This window comes from Malurus melanocephalus, unplaced genomic scaffold (genome assembly GCF_030028575.1).
Source record: "Malurus melanocephalus ecotype Western Australia unplaced genomic scaffold, MMel_1.1 scaffold_143, whole genome shotgun sequence".
Taxonomy (NCBI): Eukaryota; Metazoa; Chordata; class Aves; order Passeriformes; family Maluridae; genus Malurus; species Malurus melanocephalus.
Window position 1 is genome coordinate 1,088,624 of NW_026623375.1, and position 21,167 is coordinate 1,109,790.

At 65.7% G+C, this 21,167-nt stretch overlaps 1 protein-coding gene across 1 annotated transcript in view; it reads left to right on the forward strand.

Moving 5' to 3' along the window:
* Positions 1-6: 6 nt before the first annotated feature.
* CASKIN1 (CASK interacting protein 1) overlaps positions 7-21,167 on the forward strand; it is a 29,525-nt gene continuing 8,364 nt past the window's right edge. Inside the window, exons 1-13 of the mRNA XM_057371231.1 lie at positions 7-123; positions 13,373-13,424; positions 15,353-15,450; positions 15,554-15,699; positions 15,786-15,881; positions 16,121-16,251; positions 16,325-16,433; positions 16,730-16,838; positions 16,949-17,043; positions 17,126-17,243; positions 18,702-18,917; positions 20,474-20,581; positions 20,726-20,844. Coding sequence (XP_057227214.1) covers positions 30-123; positions 13,373-13,424; positions 15,353-15,450; positions 15,554-15,699; positions 15,786-15,881; positions 16,121-16,251; positions 16,325-16,433; positions 16,730-16,838; positions 16,949-17,043; positions 17,126-17,243; positions 18,702-18,917; positions 20,474-20,581; positions 20,726-20,844 — 1,491 coding nt within the window. The 5' untranslated portion in view covers positions 7-29. The remainder of the gene's footprint in view (positions 124-13,372; positions 13,425-15,352; positions 15,451-15,553; positions 15,700-15,785; positions 15,882-16,120; positions 16,252-16,324; positions 16,434-16,729; positions 16,839-16,948; positions 17,044-17,125; positions 17,244-18,701; positions 18,918-20,473; positions 20,582-20,725; positions 20,845-21,167) is intronic.

A 21,167-nucleotide genomic window follows, 5' to 3' on the forward strand; every position in this document is an offset into this window, starting at 1 on the left:
GCAGCCGGCAGCCCCGGCGCGGCGCAGCCATGGGCAAGGACCAGGAGCTGGTGCAGGCGGTGAAGGCGGAGGACATCGCGGCCGTGCAGAAGCTGCTGCAGAGGCCCAAGCCCGGCAAAGCCAGTGAGTGCGGCGGCGGCGGGGCCGGGCCGGGGGCGGCGGTGCGGGGGGACACACGGAGGGGGGGCACACACGGGCACCGGCGTCGCAGCAGCGGGCGCGGCGGCTCGGGGCCGCATCCCAGAGCTGCTCCCGGGGCCCGGTCGGGATGCCGCCCTGCCTGCCCCGGAGCATCCCCGGCCCTTCCCTGGCTGCGGCTCGTCGCAGGCGGGCGGGGACCGTAGACGTGCTGGGGACCCYCCAGCGCTCCGGGAGGGGCGGGGTGGGGGTGCTGCCCGGCGTGGGTCTGAGCGTCCCGGCGGGGCTCGGAGCATCCCCGGGCGCTGCGCGGGTGCGGGGCGCTGCAAAGGRTCGCCCCGCCGGTCCCGGGGCACCCCCGACGCGGTCGGGCTCCGGCCGGGCTGCCCTTGCCCTGCACCCGGGAGCAACTCCCGAGCCCGCGGGAGCCGGGCCCGGTGCCCGCGGGGGTTTGGGCAGGGTCTGCGGCCGGGCAGCGCCGGGCGCATTTGCGTGTGCGTGCAGCGAGTGTGGCCGGCCCGCCGGGTGAGCGCCGGGGCTCGCAGCCCGCACACCTCTGCGTGTGTCCGCGCTGCCGCGGGTGCGTGTGCGGCTGTGTTTGGGTGCGTGGGGTGTTTGCGTGGCGGTGTGTACCCTGGCATCTGTGTGTTTGGCTGGGCTGTTGGTGTTCCTCGCTGTGGGGGTGTTTGGATGTCGCTCCGCGGGTATCTCCCGGTGCATCCCTGCGGCTGGCTGTGCACGGCTCCGCGGGTGCGTGGCCAGGTGTGAGGCTGCGGGGGCGTGCGTGTGGTGTGGCTGTGCGTGTGTGTCTCCGGGTGTACGTGTGTGTAGCTCCATGAGTATCTACTCGCTGTAGGATGTAACTGCTCCGTCGAGGCGTTCCGCCCGGGACTGAATAATTCATGGTGCTGATGCAGCCGCAGGTTCCAGGCCTGGTGCGTGGGGAYGGACTGGGGGGCCGGGGATCGTCCTGGGTGTGGACAGGGACCACGGGAAGCACTCATGTGGCACCRGCTCACTGGACACGCAGTCCCTTCATTGCTGTGCCCACTGTCCCTCTCCCCAGGGCCAGCACCCCCCAAATGAGGGCAGCCCCCTTTCGCTGGAGCTGTGCAGGACTGTGAGGTGCTYCCTGTCCCTGGTCAAGCAGGGCTGTTTCTGGTCAAGCAGGGCCAGCGTGGTGTCTCATGTCCTGGTGCTGARCAGGGTTGGCATGGCATCCCCCGTGTCCCTGCTCTGGTGAGGCATCCTCCATGTCCACGATGCCACATAGGGCCAGCGTGTGTTTTTCATGCCATGTAGGGCTGATGTGGTGTCCCCCATGTCCCCAGTGCCATCATTGTCACTGCTGAGGGACTGTGCAGGGCAGGAAGAGCCTCCAGCTCAGAGCCCATTTCATCCCGACCCACTCCAGGTGCTGCAGCTGYTGTGGCCTCTCGGGGCAGCGTSTGGGTGTGGGGACAACACCTGGCCTGTGCCCAGCAGTGTCCCCACACACTTCTCCCAGTCCCTGCTGGCCTGGGCACACAGCTGGCGTTGCTGTGGCAACGGCCAGAGGTGCCCAAGTGCCACCACCTTCTCCTGCATCCCTGTCCTTTCCAGTGGCTCTGCTGCAGCTCCCACTGCTGAGCCCTCCAGATAGCAGGAGACAGCAGTGCTACCTGTGCCAGGATCACAGATTAGGGACAAGGGGAGAGAGAATGGTCTTGGGGAGATTCCTGCTGTAGGCAGGCTCACCCCATTCCCTTGCTGGGCTCCCATCTCCAGCTCTGCCGGACCCACCAGTGCCAGTGCCAGGCTCCTCTGGGGACATTCCCCCAAAAGCGGGTGCCACGTGTGTGGCAGTGGGTGCTGCACTCCCAGCCTGGGGTGCACAAGTACCTGTGGCCATGGCAGGGGGCTGGAGCGGCACACAGAGTGGGAGAGCACCCAGCAGGGCTGTCCCCACGCCGTGGTGTCCCCCTGTCCCCTCCAAGTTCCGGTCCCACACATGCCTGCGCTGCTCCCCGCACTGCACGGCACCAGGAAGATTTGTAACTTAGCCCTGTTATCTGGATAATATCCTATTCATGTGGGGTTTAATAAATGAGATTTTAAAAATCCTTGCGTGAATTAGCGCGGGTTGCTATGGTGACATGGGGCCCGGTTTGGTGTGAGTGCGGGTTCGGGGGCCCGGGCCGGCCGCAGCGCGCACCGCGCCTGCTTCCCGGGCATCCATAATTGATGAGGTTGTCTGAAAGTTGCGCAAATCAGATGCAGGGATTTGGCAGCAAACTGTTTCCCTCCCTGTCCCCTCCTTCCTGGTGCTACCTCGAAGAAATGTAGTGACTTGGCGTTTTCCCCTCRGCTCCAGGGATGGGATGGGACCACGGGGTGTCCCCAGGAGCCCCCACACCCACTGTGCCATCCCCATCCTGGGCATCCAGGCAGTGGGAAATGAGCTGTGCCGGGCTGTGCAGGGCATCCTCGGCCATGGAGTATTGGAGCAAGCTGGCTCCTTCCCTGTGGGGCTGGTGCTGCTCATCCGGGTTGGAAATGGCTCCTGTGTGGTGCTGCCAGTGCAGAGTGAGGGACCTTAGACCTCGAGCTCTACCACAGCTTCTCCTCCTGCCAGGCTGGGGGGCTTTGTAAAGCACTTCCACACGTGGCAGCTTCATGTGGCCAAGGAGATGTCCTATGGTGCCAGGACAGGCACCCGGCACGGCAGGGGCTGGCTGTGTGGGTGGAATCCAGGGCTGTGGGATTGTGCTGCCCACCCCATGCCTGGTCCTCGGKGCTGTCCTGGCACCCCCAGTTGCCATCAGGATTCGTGTCCTGGTGTGGCACCAGAGCCCTGGATGCCTCACTCTGGGACACTCAGGGTGGGTTAGCCATGCTGCCTGGCTGGGACTGGGAGCTGGGCATGGACCCCTGCACCCCCTGTGTCCTGCCACATTGGGATAACCCAGCCCAGCACGGCCCACTGCCCGGGGTGCTGGTGCTGAGCCTGGGCAGCTCTTGGGGTGYCCCTGCTCTGGGCAGGAGAGCCCCATTCCTACACTACCACTTGTGCAGGGCTCTGCATTCTGCCCTGCGTGTCACTGGCAGCAGCTCTGGCATCTCGGGGCTTGTCCCATCAGTCCTGCCCTGCCTGGGGAGGGACCTCAGAGCTCAGCAAGAATCCCCAGGGTCCTGCTGTCCCATGGGGAGCCATCCTGGGATGTGAGTGGAACTGCACCAACTGCGTGGGATTGTTCCTTCACAATGCTCCAGGATTCAGGGACAGCAGGAAGCAGAGCCCGACCGTTCGGGGACATGGGCTCTGGGCAAGGCCTCACCAGCTTCCTCCTGCCCTCCAGTGCATCCTCCTGCATGGTGGCCAGTTAATTCTGGGTTTCCTTGCCTGCATTTGATTGCATTAATAATCTGYTCTGATAACAGTATTTAATAAAACCGGGCTAATATGGCGCAGTTAGGAAATGTCTTTGACATTTTRCAATTCAATTTCCATGCAGTAAAAGGCAGGGCAGCTGCAAATCCAATTGTGGTGCAATGCCCAGGGCACACGTGGCCGGCAGCGGCCGGAGCTGCCCAGTTCCCCTCGGCCCTCTGGGAAAGCAGGAGCCTTCCCTGGGATGCAGCCACCCCCTATGGCTCCTGCTGCTCCTCCCTGCACACGGGCACTGGGCAGAACTTCCTCACTGACAGAGAAAGGCAGGCAGAGATGAGCAGATGATGCTCACTGGAATACTGGAGTCCCCAAATGCTGCCGGCCTCTGGAGCCATCAGTGCTGGGCAGGACATCTGGGGCGGGAGGAAGGGGCCGTGGGACCAGATCTTGTGGTGGCCTGGCCAAAGAGGTGCTGGCCCCCCGTGCATCGCCCATCCCGTGGCCAGGCACTGCTCCTGTGCCTCCCCCAGTCCCCTTGGCAGGGGTGAAGGGGTGGAATGCCAAGGGGGTGGGCTGGGACACGGGGACAATGCCAGCGAGGGGAGATGCTGGTGCATCCCAGCTGTGTCCCAGTCACGGGCTGTGCTCCGTGCTCTGCTGACAGGCAGGATCCTGTCAGGGCCGAGCAGCTCCGGCTGCTGCCCGACTCATCCACGTGTCAGCGGGTCCCTCATAAACTTCTTGGGGTTTCCAGCCCGCGTGTGAAGCCTCGCTCCCAGCAGGACTTGGCAGGCGGGCGCAGGCTGCCGTGTGCCAAGTTTCCTTCCAGAGGGGCACGATTGCTCAGCCTGGGGTGACTTCTCATTATTTAACATTTCTTGCCTCTGTGGCTGGGCCGAGTTGTGCRTGCAAACCCTCCCCTGACCCTCTGCCCCAGCACAGCCCCCATGTCCGGGCTGGCCGTGGGGTCCCTTCCCACCAGGAATGCCGTGGGGACCCGGGACTGTTGGCCACTGCCATCGAGGAGCAGCGGGGCCGCGGGCCGGCGGCTCTGTTCCCAGCTCCCTCASTGGCCTGGATTTCCTCTCAGCAGTCCCAAATTCACCTGGCTCGACACCAACCAGCCCTTTGCCAGCCCCTCGTGCGGGGCTCTCCCACGGCGGCCGACCCCGGCTGTTTGCTGCACGAGGACCTGTGCTGGGGGGTGACACTGCAGGGGACGTGGCAGGGCCAGGCTGCACCCAGGGGTGACAGTGCTGGCGGTGAGCAGGGCTGAGTGCTGTGGGTGCCCTGAGYTTCTTTCTCTCCACAGCTGTCCCAGTCGCTGCCAGCCCATCGTGGTTTCCAGTAGCCAGCCTGGCGTCTGACTCCCCTCCTCCTCTCTGCGCTCCATTTAACCCTTCCTTCCCCTTCCCGGCTGCTGGGAATGGCTGCAATCAGCCCCCTCCCCATCTCGGTGTGCCCGGGTRCCCCCAGCCCCTTCCCACTCCCCATGTGTGTGCATTGACCGCAGCAGCAGTGCCTGGGGATGGCGGCTCTGTGATGCTGTGCCAGAGCCGGGGTGGGTCCCAGAGCAGTGGTGGGTGCTCAGTGAACACATTCCTGGGCTCAAGGCAGGCRGGAGCTGTGGCATTGCTGGTGGGGTGAGCGGTGGAGGGAGTGCCCAGCTCTCGGGCGATGCCTGGGGTGGTTTCCCACAGCTCTCTCCGTCCTGGTGCTGGTGCTGGGGGTGTGTGCTGGGAATGTGCTCAGCACAGCTTGAGACAGTGCTGGAGAACAAATTTGCTGATATTTAAAGGTTGGTGCTGGTCCTGCTGCAGGCTCCCRTGGGTGAGGGAGAGGCATTTGGGACCACAACTCAGGAACATCTTGATAGACACAGTTTTGTGTCACTGCTCTGTGTCCTGTCCCTGGCCATGTGCACTGTGAGGGTGGGCCATGCCTGGCAGGTCACCAAGCCAGAGTGCAGCACTGATGTCACCTCTGCCCTGGCTCACCATCCTGTTCTGCAGCTGGGGCACGTGGGACTCGCCCTCCTGGTTTCCCTCTTCCCAGAGGGGCAGGGCCAGCGCAGCCCACCTGGCACCGGAGCGATGCCACCCGCGGCCGGCTCATCGTGCCGGGCTGAGAGGGATCTTCAAGCTCTAATGAAATGTTAATAGTATTTTCCAACTCAATACGGGAGCAGAAAATGAGGTGTTTAATGCTGGGCTCTGCAGCGACAGGAGCAATCAGCCTGAGAAATGGGAAGCTGGGATGCAGCTCTGGCCTCGGCTCGGCCTGACAGCCCCGTGCTGCCGGGACTGCTCCGGTGATGGATGGGTCCCGGTGCCGGCACGAGCCATCCGGTGGGGCAGCACGGTGCCGGGAGGGCGTGGGAGAGCGGCTGGCGTGGAGTGCCAGCTCTGCCTGGGTCTCCTTGGGTGTCCCCACCAAGGTCACTGYCGGCCGCCTGGAGAGCGCCGAGCAGATGGAGGCRGCCKTGGGGCCGGGGTGCCCYGGGGYRCAGYGGGACCGMGGGACCCCAGCGCTGCKCCCTGCCCTGGTCTGTGAGGGCTGGAGACGCACCCAGCCGGAGATGGTGTCCAAGCAGCCCCCCTAGGCTCTGCCTCTCGGAGCTCGCTCGGGTGGCCGAGTGCTCCGCCCGAGTGCCCGCGTGCCCCTCCGCATCCCTGTGCACACATGTGCCGGTGTGCACGCGTGCATCCATGTGCGTGCCTCGGCCCCTGCGCATCCGTGTGCGGCGTGCCTCTGTGCACCCCTGTGAACGCGTGTGCCCGTGCCCCGTGTGCCCATGTGCCCGTGCCCCGTGTGCCCGTGCGGCCGTGCCCCGTGTGCCCGTGTCCCATGTGCCCGTGTGTCCGTGCCAATGCGGCCGTGCCCGCGGCCTTTCCCCTGCCCTGTCGGCACTGCCTCCAGCCCGGCCTGGCGTGGGGCTGGGCGCTGGGGACGGCCGGCTCGTGGCGGCAGCAGCCGCTGATCCTTTCCAGATGTGTTTGCCGGGGCCCCGGGCCCCTCCTCGAGAGGCCCCGCGGGTTCCCGGCCCGCGGCCGCGGGAGCCGCTGGAGCAGAGACAAAGCGGCGGCTGCCCGGCTCCTGCATTGCAGCTGGGCTGTTTACGGCAGGCGCGCTCCTCGCAGCCCTGCGGCTCCGCAGCAGCCCCGCTCCCGCCTGTCTGCGCTCCAGCRGCTGCCCGAGCCCCGGTCCGCGCTKCCCCTGCCAGCCCCCTYCCTGCTCCYGCCGTGCTGGGGACACTGGGGACACCGGRACGGGTCCTGCGAGCCCTGCGCCTCCGCTGCAGCGCTGCCAGCCCGCCGGGAGCAGTCTGAGGCCTCCGGCCGCGCTCCCGGTGCTCCTGGATGATGCACGGCATCGCCTGGCGCACATCCCCGCGCTGCCCGCCCGCCCCGGCCGTCACCGCGACACCGCTGGGCTGCCCGTGGCCGTGCCAGTCCTACCCCTCCATTCCCGCCGGGAACGCCGCTGTGGAGCRGAGGGTGGGCACACTGCCCCGGCACACACGGCCCAGGACGTGCAGTGGATGAGGACGCGCGATGGCTCTGAAGGCATCACGTTTAAAAGAGACCCTGGGGCCTGTTCTACCRGGCACAGCTGGGAGCTCGGAGCCGGTGCTGCAGCGGTGCCAGTGCCTCTGATGGATCTGGGCTGTCTGCACACACATGTGCACATGCTCAGGACATGCCAGGAGCTGATCTGGGCTGCCAGCACACACATGTGCACACGCTCAGAACACATCAGGAGCTGATCTGGGCTGCCAGCACACACATGTGTACACGTGTGCACATGCCAGGAGCTCCCACCACTTCCCAGCGCCACTGCACGGTGCCGGGTTCATGGGAGGCCAGTGATCACCACTGTGTGTTGGTTAATGATGCACAAGATGCACRAAGCTCCTGGTCCCTCCCTGCAGCCAGCGTGGCTGGGCCCGTCCTCCCAGGGATCTCTGGCCCCGCAGAGGGGTGAGGAGATGGAGAGGATGARGATGGGGCTGGGCTGGACAGTCTCTGCCCCGGGAGGGAGGTGAGTGGTTTGTGTCCACCTCTCTCTGCTCCTGTGTCCCAAGGAGGTGCAGTGCCAGCCGTGCTGGGATGGATGGACAGGCAGACACRGGTGACAGTGGCCCTGAGCAGCCGTGTCCCCGTCTCTGCCACTCCAATCTCACTGTGCCAGCAGCAGCTCCTTCCAGCCAGGGTGATTACTGAAAATTACCTGTTTGCCACAGGCTGGCAATTAGGGCTCCCTGTAAGCGAGACCAACATTCATTTCCGCGGAGACGAGTGTGGGCGTGCGGCTGGCACTGGGCAYGGCGGGCGGCTGAGACGCTCTGGGCTGGTCCCATGGAGCTGAGCACGACACCTCATGTCTCACTCGTGAGGCAGAGCCAGCACATCCCTGCTCTGCCCGTGCACCTGCCCGYCCCTGCTTCCCCACATTCCTGGGTGCTCCGGGCCGAGTTACCAGGACCCCACAGCAGAGCCCCATGTGGTACTCGGGGGGCTGGAGGGGCTGGGACTGCCCCAAAGGAGSCTAGATGATGCAGAGTGACTTGGCCGGGCTCCCTGGCACTACACGGCAAAGGTCGGGTGAGGATATGTCTTGGGAATACAGGGAGAGAGCAGGGATCCCCACGGTAGCTGCTGGTGGGTGTTGTGGGGTGCTGGGTCCCCTGAACAGCTCCAGCCCTGGTGTACCCTGTCCCCGCCTGCCCTGGCAGCCCACCCCGCCATCCCATGGGACTCAAAAGTTTCCTTTTTGTAAAGATAAAAGCATCACAGTGGAGTCCCCGCTGCCTCTTGAAAGCTGCATTTAAGCCGCTTCCTGCAGCCCCAGGGGACAGCGCTGCGCGGTGACTCAGGCTGCCAGAGCCCAGCCAGCTCCAGTGCGGATTTCACCGCTCCCTGGAGAAGGCTCTGCCAGGGACGGGCATCCGGAGCACCCCTATGTGTGCTGGGCACATGGGCAGCACCCCCCAAAAGGGATTTGGGGAATGGCTGGTGATGGGCAGTGGGGGTGTGCAGCTGTGATGAGCGCTTGGGGTGTCCAGTAGTGATGGGCAGTTATTACCCAGCAGTGACGGACACAGGGAGGTCCAGCTGTGGTGAGAGGTGAATGTCCAGCTGTGATGGGCAGTGGATATCCAGCTGTGGTGGACACTGGTTTGTGCAGCTGTGATGGGCAGTGGACATCCAACTGTGATGGACACCAGGATGTCCAGCTGCGGTGGGCAGTAGTTATCCAGCTGTGCTCCTCTGCAATGGCTGCATCCCATGCCAGCCGCCTCTCAGCCCCAGGCAATCCCTTTCCCTGCACAACGAGCTTCCCGGTGCATTATTTATACAGTCCAGATCGATCGGAAGATGATAACGGCTTCATTAGCATCTGAGCATCGCGCCGGCCTCAGCGCCTGACACGACCTTGGCTGCAGGAGTACAAGCTTTTCCCTGTCAGGACCAGCTCCCCGATGTCACCCTCATCACAGACCCAGCCACGGCTGCTGTGGCTGCCCCACGATGGCACATGCCACCRTGGGGACCCCATCCTCGCGGCGAGGAATGAGACACCCCCGTGCCAGGGCTCCTCGTGCAGCGCCCGTTGTTTGCGTGGCGCTCGTTAGCAGGGATATAATTAAGAGCAGCTATTTTGGATGCTTCCTTTATCCGGCAGCTCCCAGCGATGCCGCTGCAGGATCCTCCCCCCTGTCTCTGAAATAGGCGCTTGCCTTGAACGTCTTCCCTGTGGATATTCACTGCTTGTGGGGGTCCTGCTGTGTTTGGGGGGGGTGGGAAATGTGCAGGGATTCGGCTGCCCACGTGGGCTGGGGAGTGGGAAACAGCAGGGATGGGGCTGGGGGGTAGTGGGATCACTGTAAAGGGGTGGTGGAAGGGATGGAGAAGAGGATTGGGGGTGGTTCTCCTGGCTCATCCGCTGCCGCCATGCTGGGGAGGGGGCAGCAATGCTTTCCCCTCATTAAGTAGATGTTGATTTAGTGGAGGCTGGAGCCATCTGCTTGGAGCAGCCGCCTGCTCCCTGCTCCCTGCTGGGGGGAGCTGGGTGAGGATGTGCTTCGTCAGCGGGGGCTTGGCCGGGAGCCCCCGCGCCCCGGCCGGACATCGATCGCTGCTGGCGCTGCGCTGGCTGCAGACGCAGGGGCTGGCGCATGAGCAGGTGAGGGTGTCCTGGGAAGGCAGAGGAGCCCCCCGAGGAAGTGCCACCATGTGGGACCATGGCCTTGGACACGTGCGCAGGGAAGGGGCTGGGGCAGCCGGGCACGGGGGTTCCCCTGTAACAGGTGCCCGAGGGTGCCCAGAGCTGTGCTTGGCTACAGAGAGTCCATCATGGCACTCACAGGCTGCCTGGAGCAGCAGCAGGGCACAGATCACCATACAGCGTGTTCTGGGATACCTGGAGCAGTGACTGGGCACGGGGGTCTCCCTATGGCATGGCTGGGATGCCTGGGTGGGCACGGGAGTCTCCATGGGGCCATGGTGCCCACAGTCATGGGTGGGCACGGGGGTCTCCATGGGGCCATGCACCGCGGTGCCCAGAGCTGTGGGTGGGCACGGGGGTCTCCATGGGGCCATGTACCGCGGTGCCCAGAGCTGTGGGTGGGCACGGGGGTCTCCATGGGGCCATGTACCGCGGTGCCCAGAGCTGTGGGTGGGCACGGGGGTCTCCTTGTGCTCCCGGATGCACCAGTCTGGGTGCCCAGAGCCAGGGGGATGCTGGCTGGACCTTGGGGTCGGGCAGAGCGTGTCCCCATGCACARGCCCCGCACGTGCCAGCGGCTCGTGTGTCGCCCGTGTCGCGGTGCCCGCCGGGGCCGTGGCTGCTGCGGGGCCGGCGCGTGGAAAGGGAGCCGGGGCCGGTGAAGAGCTCGCTGCACACGGAGAGCCAGGCTCAATCCAAGCGTGCATTTAGCTCCTGCAATGGCTGTGTTTAAGTGAAGGCATTTCTGGGAGTAGTGGCAGGGCTGCTCCCCGCGGCGGTGTTTACTCTGGCAGATGCTGTTTATAGCTGGTGTCGATGGCAGACGCTGCGGCTCCCGGTGCATGCAGGAGCCCGGGCGGCAGCCGGACCTGGCCGGGATGGATTCTGTGTGCCCCCTTTTCCTGGGACCGGCGTGTTGGTCCTGCCCCGGGGTGTTTGTGGGGTGCAAACTGCTCCGAGAGCCATGGGGAGCTGGGTCATGACATACCCTGTGATCCCACATGGCACAACCATCACCTGTGCCCATGGGGAGCCAAGAGGRGACACTGGAGTGTCCCAAGGATGGTGGTGGGGCTCATCTGAGCAAAGAGGTGCCACCCCTGCCACAAAACCTTCCTGACGGCACCTGATTCTGCGTGGAGAGGGCAGGATGGTGACTGCAAGCGATGGTCCCATCACCCCTCCAGTGAGCCCAGCAGAGAGGACAGCCAGGAACACTCTGGGTGCCCGCTGGCAGCGTGGCCGTGCAGGAGCCCTGCTGTCCTCCCCACAGTGCCCATCTCCTTTTGTAGCCAATATTTTTAATTGGAAGTGTTCCGCTCTCTTCTGTCTCCCTCGTTAGTGGAAGAGTTTTCCTTGTACTTCCCAGCCGTTAATGAGCTCTCCAGGCTGTTGCTGCCCCCAGACAGGCTGCRAATCCCACTGTGGACCTGGTGACATGTCAGGGCACCCATCCTGCACACCCGCCCTGGCAACTGGGGTGTTTCTGCACCCCAGTCGGGCTCCATGCTCCAGCTGCCTTTGGCATGCTGGTGGCCACTTGCAGAGCTTTAAGGAAAGTCAAACCACTGCATGGCTGGAAGTCACTGACTAAGCACTTGGCACGGGCAGTGATGGAAGTGCTAAACAGATTTTGGCAGCCGCAGCCTCTCCTGCAGGTGCAGGGAGGAAAAATTTGCCGCTACGGTGTTGGGGTGGCGGTGGTTTGGTGGTGCCGAGGGTGGCACACGTGCCTGGGGATCGCCAGCGGTGTCACCGCTGCACCCTGCGGCCCCGATCCCCGGGCATTGTCCCGTCCCAGCCCCTCGCTGGGGTGAGCCCGTGGGAAAGGCCAGGCACTGCAGACCTGCTGACATCCGTCCGTCCGTCCATCTGCAAGGACCCATTAGCCGGAGCGGGGCCCGTCTCGGGGMCGGAGATTGGAGCCAGCGCCGGGCACGGTGCCGCTCCTGCGCCCACCGGCTCCTTTTGTCTGYTGGCCCTTTGCATCCCTGGGGGGCAGCTCGGCCCCTTCTCCTGGGAGCTGGTTCTTGGCCGGGGCAGCAGCGGAAGCGGCRCTGGGCTCCTCTCCACCGGAGCTGAATGGCACCTTTGTTGGGGACGCTGGCGGCAGCGCGGGGCTGGCGGGGACCMGCTCGGTCAGTCCCGGTGTCGCAGGGGCTCTGTCCACCAGTAATGTCCACTTCTTCGCAGGGGAATGTGGAGATGCTGTGGCAGGGATGAGATTTGGGACTTTCTGCGGTGTTCCTGCTCCTCCCTACACCCTGGGGATCCCATGGGGTTCCCATCCCTCCCTGGACACCCTGCAGTGCCCCTTCTATCCCACGTCAGGCACCATACCCGGGAGGAGAGCCTGGGGGCCTGGTGGCTGGAGGGTGCGGTTGCTGTGGCTGATAGAGCCTATTCTCTGCAGCTCTCACCTGTCACACCAGGCTGGGTCAGCGCTAGCAAATGTCCTGCAGCTCGGACACTCGAGCAGCCCTGGAGGGCAGGAGAGAGCCAGCGCTGGGCGCCAGAGTCACTGTCCTGGCCACTCCTGAGCCTCTCTCTGCTGTGTGGCCTGGGCAGGTCTAGCACCACTCCTCAGGCTTGAGGGTCAGGGCTGGACACAGCCACCCTGGCTGCTGCTGGTGCCCTCTGAGCCACCCTGGCCGCTGCTGGTGCCCTCTGAGCCACCCTGGCCACTGCTGGTGCCCTCTGAGCCACCCTGGCCGCTGCTGGTGCCCTCTGAGCCACCCTGGCCACTGCTGGTGCCCTCTGAGCCACCCTGGCTGCTGCTGGTGCCCTCTGAGCCGTGCGGAGGCTCCTGCGCTGTGGCACAGCCCTTGTGTCCAACAATTCAGTAAACACAGGGACACTGACAAGGAGACATGGAACAGCTGGAGGGAGCAAGGCCATGGCCAAGGTGAACAGGGAGGTCTCTCAGGCCTCACATCCCCCTTCCCTGCCTGAACAGCCCCTTCCAGCCGGCCTCTCCCAACCAGAGCTTGTCCCTGGCTTTCAGTGACTCCCTGCCAGGCCATGCAGCCTTTGAGTCCTCTCCCATGGGTTCAGGGCCGTGGCAGAGCTGTGCTYGCTGTGTTGGGTTTGGGGTCTGCAGTGTGGGTCCCCAGCCCGGGGGCTCTGCTGTGCTGCTCCCTTCTCCTCTTCCTTCCTTTCCTGCTCCGGCTCCCGCTGTGGGAATAGCAGCTCACTGGAAAGCCTGAGTGGCATTTTTCGGGTAAATCTTATGTAAATCTGTCTCCATCCTTCCTCGTGCTGCTAATTGGATTGCCCCGGCGCGGTTTAATTTCCCAGAAGCGTGGGGAGGGCAGTGCTGGGGGTACGTGCTGAACTCTGCCCGGCGGGGGCTGCACGGGGCTGTGCCAGAGCCACAGCCAGGTGAACGAGCTGGGGGGGAAATCAGGGCAGAATGGGGAGAACCCGGTGCCAGGAGGAGCCCCCGGGCTCTGCCACCTTCAGCAGGGACCCCCACCCTGACCCTCCTGCCTGCAGGTTCCACCTGTGGAGCTGCAGGGAGTCCCAGCCTTGGGAGGAAGGGAAACGTGGAACTGCCACCACATCACCTCCCTGGTGTGCCCGTGTGCCCGCCCCAGCCACCTCCGCTAACATCCTGTCCCCTTCCCTCCCTTCCAGAGCTCCTGGGATCGGCAAAGAAAGTCAATGTCAACTTCCAAGACACCGACGGGTGAGTGGGAGCCYCCAGCTGGGTGTGGGTGCTGTGGGGTGTGTGCCATGGGGGCTGTGAGAATCTCGTGGGTCTGTGGGGCAATGTCGGGCTCTCCGAGCTGCCAGGTCCGCTCCCAGGGCTCGGGCCCCCATRAGCCCACATGGCTGAGCCCTGCCCGCACCCGGAGCAGCCGCGGGCAYCAGAGGAGGCAGAGGCASGGCTGTGCCCCCACACCACGCTKTTCYCAGYCCTGTRGGGCTCTGCGGGAGCTGTGCGGGGATCAGCAGTGTGGGGAGCCGGGTGGGAGAGCCGTGACCCCGCCACGCTGCACCCCCGGCTCCGCAGCCGCATCGGATGGGCGGGAGCGGTGGAAAGGGGCCGCAGGATCCCCCTTGAGCAGGGCAGCAGGACGATGCCACTTGGTCCCTGGAGATGGCTCTGCTGTGGCCAGGGAAATGCCAGAGAGTGCAGCAGTTGGTCAGGAATGGGAGGCCGTGCCCTGGGGATATGTGGCCAGGGCAGCCTGGGTCCCTCCTCATCCTTGTCACCAGGGTGGTGGCAGTGGGCATCCCTGGCACCTGCCCACTGTGCCGGGTGCTCGTGTGATGGGCACGGGCACACGCGGGGCTGTGGGTGTGCAGCTGAGCACGCGTGTGCATSGAGCGTGTCCGTGTGTGCCAGCGTGTGCAGGGCGTGGGGGCAGCGCGGGGCGGGGGTGTGGGGTGGGCAGGGCGAGGGGCATCACCTCAGGGGCCACCTGGTGCTCCACAGAGCCGGCAGGTCACGGGCGGGCTGAGCATCACAGCAGAGTCCTGCTCCTGGAAAGGAACCCCGGGAAGGCAGCCCCAGGCTGCTGCCTGAGTGTGCTCCGCTCCGTGTGAGCTCAGCCAGCCCCGTGCCTCAGTTTCCCCACCCCTGCAGCACTGGCTCGTTCCCGGCTCGGCGTGCCGTGGGCCAGCATCGCCCCGGGGACGGTGCCCTGCTCGTGGCCGRGGTGGCCGGCTGGGCCGGGAGGTGCCCCAGGGAAGCCCCCGAGGCAGCCCCGGGGAGGGCTGCGATTTGCACCATCTTGAGCGGATTTGAGCAGGGCGCTGGAGCGGAAAATGTTGACATTTCCCAGGCAGACGTTGGGGATCGGCCTCCTGTGCAAGCTGTCTGCTCACATCGCCGCTCCCCGCGGGGATCGCAGGCGGCAGCTCCGCGGGGATCGTGGTGGCTGGAGCGTGCTGCCCACGGGGACGTGTCCCCCCTCCGCCGGGGGCCGGGGGAGAGGGGCGGAGGGATKGTTACCCCACACCCGCCCCCCGGGCAGCGGGCAGCCGCAAAGGCCGGCGTGCCCTGGGGGCTCCGCAGCCCGTTCCCATGCKCCGGTGACACCTGGGTGGCCCCGGGGACGGGACGGGGACGCTGTGCGTGGCCAGGGCCCGGCGCAGCGGCGCGGTGGGTGCCAGCGCAGCCGCACGGAGGATGCCACCGCCGGGAGCACAAGTAGGTCAGCTCCTGGCCCGCTTCCCAGGCGGGAGCCTCCGGAGAGCAGAGCGGGTGCGGGGCCGGGGGCTTCCCCCACCCCATGGCCACGCCCGGCACCGGGCAAGGGCAGCGCTGCCATCTGTGCTCATTGCCGCGCTGCTGGGGCCAGGCTGGGGGAAKTGGGTCAGCGGGGAGGGGGCTCCCCGGCACCCCCATCCTCAGTGGGACACCCCTGTGCCTGCCTTGCCACCGCCTCCAACCCGGGGAGGGTCTCAGCACTGCCAGGCCTGCGGCAGCTCCTGCTCCAAAAACCCAYGGAGGGATGTGGGGGTGGCTTTCCTGGGGACATGTGCACGTAGAGGGCAGAGCGGGTGCCCCGGGATGCTGCAGGGGTGCAGGTTTGAGGCCATGATGCCWGCCCGAGTTTGGCAGGGCTGGGGAGGGGACAGGACCCCTGACACCACCCCGGTCCCCAGGTTCTCGGCTCTGCACCATGCGGCGCTCAACGGCAACACGGAGCTCATCTCGCTGCTGCTGGAGGCGCAAGCTGCCGTGGACATCAAGGACAACAAAGGCGAGTTCCCGGCTCCTGGCGGTGGCCCCGTGCCCACCCCGCAGGCTGACCCCGGTGTGTTGGCACTCGGAGAGCTCACAGTGTGCCCACTGTGCCCCCGCAGGCATGCGGCCCCTGCACTACGCGGCCTGGCAGGGCAAGAAGGAGCCCATGAAAATGGTGCTGAAGGCGGGCTCCTCCGTGAACATCCCATCGGACGAGGGGCAGATCCCCCTGCACCTGGCGGCACAGCACGGCCACTATGACGTGGTATGGAGGGGCACAGGGGTGGTGGTGGGGAACGGTGCCACCCCCCGCCCCCGCCCTCACCAGCTTGGGGTCTCGCTCCTCGGCAGTCGGAGATGCTCCTGCAGCACCAGTCCAACCCCTGCATCATGGACAACTCGGGGAAGACACCCCTGGACCTGGCGTGCGAGTTTGGCCGGGTTGGGGTAAGTTTCTGCATGGCCAGAGGAGGACTGGGAGGGGACAGGGACACCGCGAGGTCCCTGGGAGCAGCTGAAGGGGCACAGGGAACCCCCGGGATGGTCAGTGGTGGGGACGTGCGGTGCCACCAGCGCAGGGGATGTCTGGCAGCGGTCGGGAGGGGAGGTGGGGGCCGGGGAGCAGCAGCCCCGGAGGCGGCCGAGCCGCCCTTGCAGCCCTGCTCCGTCTGTGTTTGCTGAGCCAGGTGGTGCAACTGCTCCTGAACAGCAACATGTGCGCGGCACTGCTGGAGCCCAAACCGGGCGACACCACCGACCCCAACGGCACCAGCCCCCTGCACCTCGCCGCCAAGAACGGCCACATCGACATCATCCGGTGGGTGCCGTGGGCAGGGCCGGCAGCGCCGCTGCCCYTCCCGTGCCCCGCTGACCCYGCTGTCCCCCCRCAGGCTCCTGCTGCAGGCTGGCATCGACATCAACCGGCAGACCAAGGCGGGCACGGCGCTGCACGAGGCCGCTCTCTGCGGCAAAACGGATGTGGTGCGGCTGCTGCTGGATGTAAGGGCCCCCCTCGGCACCCCCAGATGTCCCCAGGCACCCCCAACCCAGCCAGGGGCTGTGGAAAGGGGGTGACCCCACAGCAYGGGGTTCAGAGAAGCTTGTGCAGCTCTCCCAGGGAGCAGAACTGAGGGTCCTGGGGGGGACACAGCAAGGCACTGAGGGTCACAAGGGGGGTACACACCAAGGGCTGAGCGCTGTGCCCACCAGCTGCTGGTGTCCTGGTGGCCTCGGGTGTCCCAGGGCTGGCAGGATGGGGCCCAGCCTCCTCCCAATCCCTCTCGGTGCCATTGCAGAGCGGGATCAACGCCCACGTCAGGAACACCTACAACCAGACGGCTCTGGACATCGTCAACCAGTTCACCACCAGCCAGGCCAGCAAGGAGATCAAGCAGATGCTGCGGGGTAGGGGGTTGGAGGGCACAGAGCGGCCGTGCTGGCACGGGGGATGCCGGGCTGGGGGTGCCAAGCCCCGCGGGGCGAGCGGCCGGTGACGCTCCCGTTGTGTCYCGCAGACGCCTCCGCGGCTCTGCAGGTCCGGGCCGTCAAGGACTATTGCAACAACTACGACCTGACCAGCCTCAACGTGAAAGCCGGGGACGTGATCACCGTGAGTGCGGCCGGGGGGGCCGGGGACACCCCGGTGTCGGTGCTGGCCCCCGGCCCGGCCCCTGACCCAGCCCCTCCCGCAGGTGCTGGAGCAGCATGCGGACGGGCGCTGGAAGGGCTGCATCCACGACAACCGCACCGGCAACGACCGCGTGGGCTATTTCCCCTCCAGCCTCGTCGAGGCCATAAGCAAACGAACAGGCAAATAAATCCCCCACACCCCCAGCCCCGGGGAGCCCCGTGCCGGTCTGGCGGGGCCGGCGTGTCGGGGAGTGCAGCGGTGAAGACAAAGCAGGGTGATGCCCCTCATGCATGTGGGRTCGGTGTCCCTGCCGTGTGCATGGGGCGGCGCCTTCGAGTGTGTGGGGTCGGCGTCCCCATTGTGCCTGTGGGGCCGGTGTTCCCRTGGAGTGTGCAGGGTCCGTGTTCTTGTTGTGTCTGCCCATGTGGTGCCTTGAGGGCCGGTGTTGGTAGCCCTGGGGTGTTTGAGGGTCAGTCCTGGCTGCCCTTGGGCTGGGGGAAGCATCWGAGGTGCTGGGAGGTTGGTGCATGAGGACAGCCAGGGGTGTCACTGCGGTTTGGGGCAACGGGTGCAGCAGTGGGGCTGCAGGAGCTGGTGTTCAGGGTTTGTACAGGGAGCTGGGCACCAGTGCCACGGAGCTGATGCTGCCACATGGAGACCGTCATCCCAGCCAGGGGCCATCCCAGGGATCGGCCCCTGCTCCCCTGTCCTGTGGCTGCCTRTTCCCATCCCCATTTCCATCATCATCCCCTTAGGCTCCTGGTGGTGCAGCCCCTCGGGATGTCCCCTGGCTGTGCCCGCTGCCACAAGTGTCCCAAAGGGGCTGGTACCTCTGCAGGCAGCGCTGGAAAACCCCACACCAACCAACCCACCCCACCCCAGGGWGTGGACCTTGGGGCAGCCACAGAGCGGGGACACAAGCAGCGAATGGTGGCACTTGACCAATACCTCAAGGGAGTGGCAGCACGAGTGGCTGCCGGGCAATCCACAGCGGCTCGGAGGCGCCGGGTGCTGGATAGGCAGGGGCAGAGCCATCCTCCAGGCATGGCTCATGTGCCAGTAGCCCAGATGCCATCCGTGCCTCCTGGGCTGGCGTGTGGCTCCTGGCAGCAGCGTTAGCCAGGCTTTGGGGTCCTGTAGCCTCTCCGTGGGCTGCCGTGGGGCAGCAGCGTGGGGCGCAGGCACCGTGTCAGGGCTCGGCTAGCCGGACACGGTGGTGTTGGCACTGCAGCCCTCAGCCTGGCCGTGCCTGCATCCCCTCTCCCCTGGGATGGCTCTGGGGGTGCAGGACCCCCGGCCGCCTGTCTGTGAGACCCCATGAGCTGACACGTGGGGCTGTCCCMGTGTCCGTGTCGGATCTGTGGGATGTGTCCGTACCCTGCGCCGGGCTGTGCGTGCGCTGAGCTCCCGCTGCTGCTCCTCGGCTCGGCATCGGTTGGGGCTCAGTTCTGCCTTCTCCACGTCCCCTTTGGTTGCTTTTTTTGATTTGCTGCTTTTTCCCCCCCCCCTTTTTTTTTTTTTTTTTTTTTTCTTTTTTTTTTTTTTTTTTTTTTTATTTTTTTTTTTTTCTCGGCGCTGAGCGTACCTCTATTATTTTGATTCTTTTCATTTTGTCTCTTGTTATGTTTTATTATCAGGTTCATGGGAGACTGTAACAATCCCCCAACACTTCCAAAAGATCCCGCTCCCGGCTTACGGGGCTGCTGTGCTAAACGGTGACGCCTCGTCCCATCCGTTCCATTCCCTGCCTCCACCTCCACCTCCACCACCACATTCCCATCAGACTCTTTTCAGTTCCTTTGGCTATCACAGGCTCTCCCCTAGCAGTGCCGACGAGCCGCGTTAYGGACAAGGTAGTTCACCGCTCGCTTCGTGCTCTCCATGGATTTTCCTTTCTTTTTCCTTTAAAGCGTGTGTCGAGTCTCTTCTCTCTGCTCGGCCTCTCCCCCTCGCCGGGGGGTTGCAGTGTGTGTGCATGCAGCGTGTGCATGCGCCTGCATGCGTGCAGCGGGGCAGCGGGTGGCACACGGGTGCCATCGGTCCCCCCTCCACACCCGCTCCAGCGCCGCTGTCACACCGTGTGCCCACGGCACATCCCCGCCCCGCTGCCCCCGCGCTCTGCCCGTGGCCCCTGCGCTCCTGTCCAGGTGCGTGGGGACTCATAAAACGCTCATGGCCCTATGCAGGGGCAGGGCTGGCAGCGCGGTGCCACAGCTCTGTGCCACGGGCACGGGGACCCTCCACCGGCCACAGCCTCCCCGCAGCGCCCAGCTCTGACCGGGTCGGGGCTGCGCACGCAGAGCTGRAAGGGGCTGGGGGCTCTCTCAGGGGATGCTCTTGGGGCTGTCAGAGCCCAGCTGAACCCTGGGGACAATCCCCGTGACACAGGCAGGTGACGGATGCTGCAGGTCTGTGCGTCGAGCTCCCGGGAGCAGGGGGTGGCACGGGGGCAGTCCTTGATGGCTGGGGCCAGGGGTCTTTGCACAGCGGCAGTGTCTAAGGAGGTTGTGTTGGGGAGCACCAGGTGGCCATGSTGCCACTGGGGACAAGGGTCGTCCGTGCTGACAGGGTGAGCAGCTCCATGAACAGAAGCGGCCTGGCTGGCAGTGGGGTGACAATGTCTCACAGCTGGGGGTGGGGTGGCAGCGCCCTGTTGGCAGGGCACTGGCTGAGCTGTGGTGGGGCTTTTGTCCATCTCATCCGACGCTGTTTTACCCCCTGGCCTCAGAGCCAGGTGTCCCTGGTGCAAGTGGGACGTGGCGGAGGTGACCAGCACGGTGAGGAGCCATGGCTGAGGAGCCATGCCCAGGGGTGACATTCAAACTGTGTCCCAGACATGGGACAGGTCCTCTCATCCACTGCTGTGCCCCCTTTGTGTCACCAAGGTTTAAGGATGCAGTGTCTGGTCCCACATGGCCCCCGTGTCTCCCCAGACGGGTGCAGGCAGCTGCAGGGACACGGCCAGCACTGCCTGGCATAGGGGACAGTGGGGCAGAAACCCTCGTCTCCACTATTTGAGTTTGCCCGGCTCCCTTTRCTCCCTGCACTGGGTCATCTCCCCCTCCTGTTCTGTGGAGGGATGACACGGTCCGGGTCCCTTGTCCTGGCTCATCCAGGGCGCTGGAACACCCCACGAGGGTCTGTCCCCGGCTGGCAGTGGGAAGGGGATTCTCGACACGACGGGGGCCCCAGGCTGGTCAGTGTCACCTGCGCCAGCTAGGGGTGGGACAGGGCCCTAGGACAGCTCTGGCATCCCTGGGCACGGACACAGCCGCGGTCCCCACACTTTCCCTGCGGGGTTGTCCCTGCGTGCAGCAGCGCCGGTCCCGGGGCCGTGGGTCACCAGCCCTGTGCCACACCCGTGCGAGCCCGAGCCCCTGACGGCCGCTCTCTCTGCTCTGCCACCAAGGGTCCCGCGGGGCCGACATGAGCCCGTCCCACCTGTCGCCGTCGCAGGGCGGATCGGCCTCGCCAGCCCCCGCCGAGGAGATCTGGGTGCTGCGGAAACCCTTCGCAGGTACGGCGAACGCGCGGCCGGGACCGGCCGGGGCCAGGACCCCGCGCCAGGAGACGGCGGTGGCTCCGGTGGGGCACGGCCACTCCACGGCGTGCCCTGACGGCGGAGCCCAGCGCCCTGACAACCTCTCCTCTCTCTGCGCAGGTGGTGACCGCAGCAGCCTGGGCAGCACGGGCAGCGTGGCCTCTGCGCGCAGCTCGGGGAGCGGGCAGAGCGCGGGCAGCGGGGCACACGCCCTGCACGCCGGCTCCGAGGGCGTCAAGGTAAGGCGAGCTGCCAGCTGCCGTGCCGCTTGGCTYCGCTCCTGCCGCGTTTGTGCCTGCCCTGCCCTCAGCCGGGATTGACGCTTGAGCGGGGCTGTGCAGTCCTAGCGAYAGCCAGTGTGCCACCAGTGTGCTGTCACCGACTGTGGCCACGAGTGTGTCCCCTCCTGGCCCCTGAGTGCTGCTCGGGCCTGGGCTCAGCCCCCGCCACATCCCACAGGTCTATCCGGGGCTACTGTGCCGTGTCTGCTGCCGCTCGCAGGGGCCCCTGCACGGCGCTGCCCTGCACACGCGGCTGCCACCGGCACGGCACACTGCCACCA